Source organism: Theobroma umbraticum, unplaced genomic scaffold (assembly GCF_002168275.2).
Source record: "Theobroma umbraticum cultivar Fairchild unplaced genomic scaffold, ASM216827v3 scaffold_67.0, whole genome shotgun sequence".
Classification (NCBI taxonomy): domain Eukaryota; kingdom Viridiplantae; phylum Streptophyta; class Magnoliopsida; order Malvales; family Malvaceae; genus Theobroma; species Theobroma umbraticum.
Genome location: NW_018397262.1, coordinates 7,103,090 through 7,113,750, shown reverse-complemented (window position 1 = coordinate 7,113,750; position 10,661 = coordinate 7,103,090). Strand labels below are relative to the sequence as shown.

The 10,661-nt window shown below is 34.1% G+C and overlaps 1 protein-coding gene across 2 annotated transcripts; it reads left to right on the top strand.

Annotated features, from left to right (window-relative positions):
• Window positions 1-5,812: 5,812 nt before the first annotated feature.
• Window positions 5,813-10,320, top strand: LOC110419900 (putative disease resistance protein RGA1). Of its 2 annotated transcripts, XR_016351397.1 has the most exons (4): window positions 5,813-8,865; window positions 8,975-9,035; window positions 9,164-9,225; window positions 9,927-10,320. XR_016351397.1 is itself a non-coding variant. In XM_021433028.1 (3 exons), the coding sequence occupies exons 1-2, from the start codon at window positions 5,900-5,902 to the stop codon at window positions 9,024-9,026; spliced, it is 3,018 nt and encodes a 1,005-aa protein (XP_021288703.1). In that variant the 5' UTR covers window positions 5,813-5,899; the 3' UTR covers window positions 9,027-9,035; window positions 9,164-9,579. The 2 variants fall into 2 exon arrangements, 1 of the variants encoding a protein (XP_021288703.1); XM_021433028.1 differs by lacking the exon at window positions 9,927-10,320 and having other exon boundaries at window positions 9,164-9,579.
• Window positions 10,321-10,661: the final 341 nt, after the last annotated feature.

The following is a 10,661-nucleotide window of genomic DNA, read 5'->3' as shown; positions in this document are numbered from 1 at the left end:
CAAAATCATCTCTTATACAATGAGGCAAAATTGGATGTCTGTGTCGTATCTTTTCAGAAGCAAAATCAAACTTAAATGGAAAAGGATCGCGAGACAGATTGCTTCTATCACAGAGAATCTAAGTAATTGAAACACTGGTGAAATAAGCTGAGATGTGAGAGTGAGTATCCCTGAAAATTTGCAACTACAAGTTCGTTAGAGGGCCTATATCCAGCCAAGACTCCAGAGCTGAAAGCTAGCAATAATAGAAACTAATGTGAAAGTCTGCTTGTACATTTCCTGCTGTGTTTGTGGTGACGAGGAGATATTGCTATAGGTAATGTTTCTGCCTCTTCTTCTTTATGTAGGCACTTGCTTTTGTAAAGAATATATTAACATCAGTTCTTTCTTTTTTGTACGTGTTTATAATGGGATGATGACATTTTTTCATTGTTTGGAGCAGGATGATTTCATCTTGCTAATTTCCTTCTAGAGCAGACAGTTGTTGAATTGAAACCAAGAGAAAGTTCTGTTGGTAAAATTTACCACTTACTAGGTTTGTCTTACCAATTTCATTTGCTTTCTATAAGAAATCCATTAACACGTAACTTCAGACTTCTTTTTGCACGTCTTTATTGGGATTATGGATTTTTTCTAATAGTTTGAGGGAGTACTAGAATCAGTGGATCCGAAGGTTCACTCTCAACAGCGTCATCACTATCTATGTTACAGTTTGATGGCAATTCTATGTGAGAGTTAAATTTTGCTTTGAGTATTTAAATTCAATAAAGGCTTACTGATGAAAATAATTGAACCGCTTGACCTCTGGTTTCTTTTTAGGTAACAAAGACTGCACAATATGCAACTCTTTCACCTTCTCTTCTCAAGAAGTGAGCCTTGGTCTAACGATTTCGAGTTCAAGGTTAGTTGGCTTTTCATTTATTGCTATATTATATATGAGGAATGTGCTGCGTATAGAATCCTCAATATTTTTGCATTGCATAAAAAAAGAAGAGATGCCAATGACTTGCCCGCCAACTCCCTTCTGACCATTTTTGAAATGCTGGTATTCTGAAAGCATTATCTATTGCATACATGATTCTATATGTTAAAGTTTCTTTAGTTTTTATTTTTATATTTTTGCATATCTTTATCCTCAATGCTTCTTTATAACAGTGGTTTATTTAACTAGTTAGCTGTGAATGGAGTCGACCAACGCTTGCTAAGTAGTGGCTAGAGTGATTGGGAGAAGTGCCTGGAGAGCTAAGCTGGTTGGAAAACGCCTTTGCTTCTTTCAAAATCAATATCAAAGGTGCCATCTTGGCCATTCTTGGAGGTGTTTGAGCAGGGGCTTCAATTCTAGCCTTTAGGCCTTTACTTAATTAACCCAAACTCTTAAAAGGACCTAAATACAAAGGTTCTTTCATAATGTACATATAGAGAAGACATTTGGGGCACTATTCTAGGATTTACTATTTGTTACATTTGGGTGCTCCAACTACTTTTTTTGCTCTGTGGATGCTGCAACTACTGTAGTCTTATCTTCCCACATCATAGTAAAATCTCTCCCACCCTTCGACTGTGGATGTAGGCTATTAAGTCAAACTTTGTAATTTCTCGTGTAGGGGTGTGCATGGTCGGTTTCGGTCGGTTTTGGGTCGGTTTTTCGTCAAAACCAATCAAAAATTTTTAGAATATAACCGATCGAACCGCCATGATATAAAGTCAATTTCGGTCGGTTTTTTAGAATGTTCAGGTTTCGATCGGTTTCGGCGGGGGAATCGGGACTCGTGGGAGGGGATCCACAGTCGGGACTCGTGGAGGGGGGGGTCGGGAGTCGGGACTCGAGTGGGGGGGGGGGGAATCGGACTCGTGGAAGGGGGGCCGAGGGGAATCAGGTCTGGGGGCCGGGGCGTTTGGAGTTGAGACTAGTGGGAGGGGGGGGCGGCGGGAGAATCAGGTGAGTCGGGAGAGATTGGGAGGGGGATTTTGTTAGGTCGGCGGTGGGGAGGGAGAATTAGGTAGGACCGAGTCGGGGGTTCGAGGGAAGTACTGAAGTGCTGTGCCTTTGCTCTCTTGTGCTATTCGGGTGATACTGTTTCATTTGCGGTCGGGCGCAGGGACCCATGGGTCACCTTGAATAGTTCGGTTTTTTTGATCGGTTCGGGGGGAAGGATTCCCCCCCACGACCGAGCCGATCTGCCGACGAGGCCGATCGGCACAATCGACGGTTGCAAAAACAACCGTCGGTTACAATAACCGACCGTTGCCCAGCCCTATTCTCGTGTGTGTTTTATTATGCTAGATTGTTTGCTTGCTATTTATCATCAAATTTGGTTTGCTTTGGTTTGTTATTTTTCACTAGGATATTTGTCAAAGGTGTAACTATTCTTATTAGTAATCAATTAATTATTAATCATCAAGTTGCCAATATATTTCCATTGTTCCTAATTTAAACATTGTTGTTCCAAATTTCCTATAAATACTCATATGGGACGTCTCTGACCCAACTTTTCAAATATTTTTCCATCTTTCCTTATAGAGTTTCCATATAAGCATCATCATCTAGCGCTAGAGTTGGTTTGATTTCTGACTTGCTCATCTTTTAATTCAACAAAACCTACTCTTCCATTTTATTTTCCTTCATTTTCCCCACTTTTCTTTTAACTCAAAGAACAAAAGCATCTCTGTAGTGTGTTGTTTAACTCTGCAAAAAAAAAATCAGTAATGTTTTAATTATTTAAGATTTTGGAGTTTGAGATATTAATATTATTTGTTAATATCAGTAATTTTTTTATAAAAAATAGAAAGAAAAGAAAAGTAAAGGTGAGACTAATAGTTTCATAAGGCAAAATTTTAAAGCTCTTGTCTTCCGTTAAGGATTTGAAATTAAATAAAAAAAAGATTTATATTTGATGTACTAACTGTGCACAGTTTTTATACATTGTAAGTTTACCAAATGATACTATATCATTAACAAATAAATATAAGAATTTGTAAAGTTTTTAAAATAAATATTAAAGGAAATTTGATAATTAATTAAACAAATATCATGAAGGCATAATCAAATAAAAACGTGCACAGTTTGAGTGATTGGGAGAAGTGTCTGTAGCTGAGCTGGTTGGAAAACCTCTTTGCTTCTTTCAGAATAAATGTCAATGGATCCATCTTGGCCATTCTTGGAGGTCTTTGAGCAGTGGCTTCAATTCCAGTCTTCAGGCCTTTACTTAATCAGTCCAAACTGTTAAGGGGACCTAAATACAGAGGTTCTCCCATAATATATATGGAGAAGACTTGTGGAGGATTCAATTTTTGCTAGTCTTTATATCCTGGAATTATCAAATGGCAATGGTGGCTTATTGACACTGTCTAACGGTTTTGATCCAGGTGGTTGTTTTGGTTGTTTATTTTCGTTGGGCTGATGCAGCTTGCAGTATTGATTTTCATTGCTATGATGCAGCTTGCCGTCCCTTGCTTTGTGTTGATGTCTATTATGCTATTAATGAAACTCAACATGATTACTACATTTGGTTTTGATGCAGGTTTCTGTTTTGGTTGTTTATTTTCATTGGGCTGATGCAGCTTGCGGTATTGATTTTCATTGCTATGATGCAGCTTGCCGGCCCTTGCTTTTTGTTGATGCCTATTCTGCCATTAATGAAACTCAACATGATTACTACATATGGTTTTGATGCAGGTTGTTGTTTTGGTTGTTTCTTTCCGTCGGGCTGATGCAGATGGTTGCCCTGGTAGGTCTGATGCAGCTTGTGGTATTGATTTTCCCTTGCTATGGTGCAGCTTGGCGCCCCTTGCTTGTGTGTTGATACGGTTTATAGTTCATGTGTATGATGTTTTGCAGGGATTTAGGTTGCAGACCCAGGTGTAACTATTCTATACTTTGATAGGAACCTTTGATTTGAGGCGGTATATGTAATTGACAGTCATGTAGGTGTTGATTTTGTTGCAGACAGATCCACCTTCAGGCTGGTTGCCCCCAGCTTTATTTACCCATTTGGGGTATAGCCAATAGAAATCTTATTATGATTGATTTGCTTTTCTATTTATATTTTTCATTAAATTATTTGTCAAAAGTAGGTTTATTCGATTATTAAAACCAATTTTATTTCTAGTTAAAGCTATTAATTAAACTCAACATGATTACTACATTTGGTTTTCTGCAATTTATCTTTGCCTACACAAATATCATATTCATGGAGGCAGAATCAAATAAGGTTATCTTTGCCCATTTTTCAGAAATATTGTATTACAAAAATCATCTTATTCCATTGTCAAATTAGTTTTAAATATTTTTATGTAAAATATTAAAAAGGTTAATTTTAAATCGAATAATAGTTCTTTAATTATAAAGTAAATGTACCAGAATGGGAATACAAATATATGAAGTTGAAATAAATATTGTTAAAATAGAAGTTAATCATTTACAAATATTAACATAAATGTATAATGATAAAGATAGAATAATTATAGTGAAAATTATCCATTTAAACATCTTGATTTAAATTTATAAAAATATTCGTAAAAATTCATTAAATTAAAATAAAAATTGTTAAATATTGAGATAAATATGTAAGAGTTTTGGTGAAATAAATATTGTTAAAATATTTACGTAAATAGATAAGAATTATCGAACAAGTCATTCAAGACAAAATATACAAATTTTTAGAGAAAATTAATCATTTGTGTTTATATTTTTTAGTAAAAATATTTAAATATTTATGAATTTTAATTTATAAATATATAATAATATCAATAAAAATTTATAATAAAAATTAGCCAATGAAAAATCTTAATGTAAATTTATAGACATAAATATAAAAATCATGAATATGAATAAATATTGTTACAATATTAACGTAAATATGTGAAATTTATCTTAACAAGTCAATTAAAATAAAATAAACATAATTTTTTGTGAAAATTCATTAGTTTCATTTGTATTTTTAACATAAAAATATTTAACGATTTATAAATTTTAATTTATAAATAAAAAATAAAAAATTATAAAAAAATTAATCATTTAAAAATTTTAACGTAAATTTATAAATATATATGTAAAAAATCATAAACATAAAGTAAACATTGTTAAAATATTATTGTAAACATGCGAGAGTCAATTTAAACAAAATAAATATACTTTTAATAAAAATTAATCATTTTCATCTATACTTTCAAACAAAAATTATTTAATAATTTATAAATTTTAATTTAGAAATAAAAAATAAAAGGTTAAAAATAATTATAAAAAATTAACCATTAAAAAATCTCAACATAAATTTATAAAAATTAATATAAAAATTAAAAATGTGAAATAAGTATTATTAAAATATTAAAGTGAAAGTTACAGTAACAAGTTATAGTAGTAATTTTAACTAAATTAAATTAGTTAGATATAACTTTAATATTAAAAAAATTTATATTTTAAGATAAAAATAAAATAACATTAACAAAAAATAAATAAGTTTAAAATTTCGGTATTTATATTATTAACATATAATTGTAAGTTTAAAAATTATTTATGTTGTTAATAATTTTTATTATTCTTTAAAAAATGAGTAAATGATAAAATTATAAACATCGATTATAATTTTAATAGTTTATATATAAAACTAAAAAGATTCGTTTCATTTTAAATTATATAAATATATATATATACATATTTTAATTTATAAAAAAGTCTTTTTTGTTTTACTCAAGCGTGTTTTTATTTGATATATAGATAAGGTGAATTTCACCAAAAAGTCAATAAAATTGATCAATCTGTAGCCCTCAGATTTTGAGGGTTTTATTTCAGCCGTCGACAAAGGAAAAAATCACAACCTATTAACTTAAAAGCAACAGGTTTATCTAAAACCCAAGAAAAACCAACTTAGGGAAAAAATTCAGGGAGATACCGATCAATATGGATCAACCGAGAGCTATGGCGGAATCAATTTTATACGGAGCAGTGAGTAACATCTTGTCCCTGTTGGCGTCAATTGCTGGGCAAGATGTTGGCTTGAATTTCGGGCGGAAAAAGGAGCTGGAGAATCTTGGAGGGACTCTCACCACCATTCACGCCGTCCTTCTGGATGCTGAGGAGAAACAGAAGAGCGATCTTGCCGTGAAAGAATGGATGAGTTGGCTGGAAGACGTTGTCTACGATGTAGACGACTTACTGGACGAATTCCACTGTGAGATCCTGCACCAGAAGACGCTTGCTCGGAGACAGGTACGCAAGTTCTTTTCATCCTCAAACCCTCTAGCATTTGGTCTTAAGATGGGTCGAAGAATTAAGGAGACTAGAGAGAGGCTGGACGCGGTTGCAGCAAATATTTCTAAGTTTAAGTTGAGTTCGAGAGTTGCAGCAGATATGATACCCAAGAATGTTGATAGGGACACTGCCTCAAAAGTGAGATCGCAAATAATAGGGAGAGAGCAAAATAAAGAGGACATCGTGCACACGTTGTTTCACTCTGGATCATCAATTCTTGTTATTGCTGGAACTGAAAGTGTCGGAAAGACCTCGCTGGTCCAATTGGTGTTCAATGATGCAAAAATAAAATGCTTCTTCAATGAACGGATATGGGTATGTGTTTCTGAAGAATTTGATGTGTCTATAATTTTTAAGAAAATGTTGAAGTCTCTTCAAGTAGATTGTAAAGTGGATGATTTGGATTTACGACAATTACAAATACAACTTCATAATAATTTAAAAGGGAAGAGATATTTGCTTGTGTTGGATGATGTGCGGAACAAAGACAATACAAAGTGGGATAAGTTTTCACAATATATGCTGTTTGGTGTTGACGGAAGTAAAATTCTTGCAACAACTCGCAGTGAGAGGGTTGCAGTTACTATGGGAGTCAACGCTCCTGATCGTTTACGACCTCTCAATGAGGATCAATCTTGGGTTTTGTTTGAGCATGTGGCATTTAAAGGACAAGGCCAAATTGATTCAAATCTTAGAGTAATTGGAAGGGATGTTGTAAGAAGATGCAAAGGAATTCCTCTTGCTATCAAATGTTTGGGAGGTTTAATGAGGCAAAAGATTAATGAAGAACATTGGTCGTTTGTCCAAAAAAAGCTACTCACTGATGATAGTGTTTTCTTGATTTTAAGATTGAGTTACATGCAGTTGCCAAGTCATTTAAAACAATGTTTTGCTTTTTGTTCGATTTTTCCAAAAGACTTCAAAATATATAAAGACAAGTTGATCCATTTATGGCGAGCGCAGGGTTACATTCAATTACAGATTGAAAATGAGAATATACAGGACATTGGTGATGAATACTTCAATGATTTACTATCAAGATCATTTTTTCAAGAGGAGGAGTATGATGCCTATGGGAATATTGTTAGTTGTAAGATGCATAATCTTATCCATGATTTTGCATCATCTGTTGCAAGTCGTAGTTTTTATCGGATGAAAGATGACAAAGAAGATATTCCAAGAAGTGCCCGTTATGTGTCACTAGAAAAAAATTCCAAAGAAGTTGCTTTGACTTTGTCGAAAATAAAGGGGATAAGGACTATGTTTTTTCGGACACATGTTTACGAGGATTTATTCATTCGAAATGCAACCTTTTTGTGCTTCAATTGTTTACGTATGTTGAATTTGAGTCAAATGGGTATTGAAATCTTACCAAATTCAATTGGTAAATTGAAGCACTTGAGATATCTTGATCTTTCTTGTAATGATATGATGAAAATACTCCCAAATGGTATAGTCAAATTGCACAATTTGCAAACTTTATTACTCTATTCTTGCAGCAGACTTAAAGAGTTACCAGGAGATATACAACAGTTGATTAGTTTGGAATATCTCAATATTGATGATTGCTATGAGCTAAAGTGCTTGCCGAAAGGGATAGGAGAATTGACTTCGCTACAAAGACTGGACAGATTTATTGTGAACAGCAGTGTTGAAAAGAGTTTCTCAACTGCAGCCACGTTGAATGAGTTGAGGGACCTAAATGACCTTGGAAATTGCTTGCGTTTTGAAAACTTAGATAAGGTGAGGGATGTGGAATTAGAATCTAATGAGGCAAACTTAAAGGAAAAGAAACGGATTCAGTCTTTGCGATTGCATTGGGGCCCCCTTGCAAGAAGGCGCATTGAAAAGGATAAGTTGTTGTTGGATAATCTTAGGCCACACCCGAATTTGAAAGAGCTGGTGGTACACGGGTATGAAGGACCAAGCTTTTCAAGTTGGCTATCATCCTTGAACAATTTAGTGAAACTTGATATAGACTATTGTTGGAATTGCCAATACCTGCCACCCTTGGATCATCTTCCATCTCTCAAGTCTCTTATTCTTCAGCGGTTCAATGTTTTAGAATATGTGACAGATTCTTTCCTCTTGCCTTGTTCCACACCAAGAACATACTTCCCAGCACTTAAGAAACTTGAGATCCGAGAGTGTCCTACATTCAAAGGATGGTGGTGGCCAACCGCTGAGCGGCCTTGCTTTCCTTGCCTTTCCAAGTTAGAAATCCGCGCCTGTCCAAAGTTAACCTACATGCCACTGTTTCCATCTCTCGACCAAGATTTGACTTTGATTGGAACTAGTATAAGGGTTTTGCAAGAAACATTGAAGATGAAGCTGACCGAGGCTAGCATGACATCAGAAGCATCATTATCATCAGTGACCCTTCCCCTCTCCAATTTGAAGTCTCTGACTCTTATTGACATTAAGGATCTAGATGGTCTGTCAGAAAAGTTTCTGCAAAATATCACTTCTCTTACGCACTTAACATTAAAAGACTGCCCGAATTTGGAATTGCTGCTGTCGCAAAAGATGAACTGCCTCACCACTTTACAAGAATTGTCGGTTATCAACTGCCCTTTACAAGAAGCGAGCCTGGGTCTAAAGATCTTGAATTCAAGGTTAATTGTCTTTTCATTTAGTGCTCAATTATATATGAGGAATTTGCTGTGTATAGAATTTTCAATACTTTTTCATTGCTCTAATGTTTAAGATTTTCATTTTCCATAGAAAAAGGAGAGATGCCAATGACTTGTGCCAACACTCCTCCGGTCACTACTGAAATGCACAGGTATTCCCAAAGCATTATCTATTTCAAAAATGATGACTATATGTCAAAGATTCTTTAGGTTTTTGTTCTTGATTTTTTGCCTATCTTTTTCCTTAATAGTTGCTTATAACAATGGCTTTTTTGACTAGTTATCTGTGAATGGAGGCAAGCAACATTTGCTAAGTAGTGGCTCAAGTGAATGGGAAACGTCAAACGTGCCAGGAGCTAAGCTGTATGGGAAACCCCTCTACTTCTTTCAAAATCAATGTCAATGGATCCATCTTGCCCTCTCCTGGATGTGGTTTGAGCAGTGACTTCAATTCTAGCCTTTAGGCCTTTACTTAATTAAAGCAAACTGTTTAGCGGACCTTAATACAAAGGTTCTTCCATAATATATATGGAGAAGATTATTGTCAGTATTTTATTGTGTTGGGTTGTTTGCTTGCTGCTTATCATAAAATTTGGTTTGCTTTCGTACCTACATTTTTTATAGGTTATTTTCTTAAAGGTATGGCTTTTTCACAAGAGAATATTGAAGAATTTCCTGAAAACTTTTGGATAATATTCAAGGATTATCTATTTGTTACATTTTTTGTACTGCTAAAATCTTTTATACCCTCGCTTAAACTAAATTTCTTGTGTTTTTATTCTATTTGATTGTATATTTTGTTAGTTTACGTATTTATACAAATTGGTTTATCTCAAAAAATATCAAGTAAAACTAAAATATATATATATATTTCAATTTTAATCAATTAAGAAAGATTATTAAATCGAAGTTACTCATTTCCATGACAAGTGCTATTAATTAAAAATATTTCCTACTTAAAATTTGACAGTAATTACAAATATTTTGTTTTTTTTTTAAATAAACACGAAAAGTTGGAGTCAAAATTTTCCAGCTCGAGAGTCCCTCGAAGCTTCTGCTCGTTTTTCCACCCAAAAGTTGAGCTAAGATCTTGCCAAGCCCTTGACGCCAACAGGGCCAAGATGTTACTGCCTGCCCCGTATGAAATTGATTCCGCCATGGATCTACAACTTGGTTGAAGCAAAGCATGAGCTATAACCTGGCATATATGATTGGCGTTCAAGAAATTACCAGTAAACGGAGTCAAATGGTCAGAGTCCAATCTAGGACCGCACATATCCTTCAATTCTTCATCCTCCTGTCTTTGTTGTTGGTCTTTTCGTTACATTGGGTTTATCCTCTAAAGCATAGTACATATACAAGCTTCACATGTTAGAATATAATAATAATAATCTGTCAGGAACAAGAAACATAAAGAAAAGAGGGGGTGAGAAGGAAGTGGGAAAAGTGGGTAGGGGACTTTAAATCATAAACATATAAAGGTAGAAAATATATTTTCTGTTACCTCACATCACTGCCTTCAGGGGAAATGCAAATAGATAAATAACCTTGAACGTGATGCCTTAATGAAAAAGAACATAGAACAAGCTCAAGCAATTAGTAAACCAGAAAAGGAAGAAAGATTGATAGAGAAAAGATTAAACTTGTGGCAAAGCTATGAAAAGATGCAGTATTCGGGAAATAATTCTATGTTAGAAGCAAGATAAATTTACGAAGTGATAACTATTGATATGTATCTGCAACATCAAATCGATCAAAATGTAACAAAATGGTTTGGG

What these genes read in the sequence shown, in the direction of transcription:
- LOC110419900 (XM_021433028.1), top strand. Translation starts at nt 5,900, where the DNA reads ATGGATCAACCGAGAGCTATGGCGGAATCAATTTTATACGGAGCAGTG. An exon ending in CTAAAGATCTTGAATTCAAG is followed by an intron (nt 8,866 to 8,974) that starts GTTAATTGTCTT and finishes CATTTTCCATAG; the next exon opens with AAAAAGGAGAGATGCCAATG.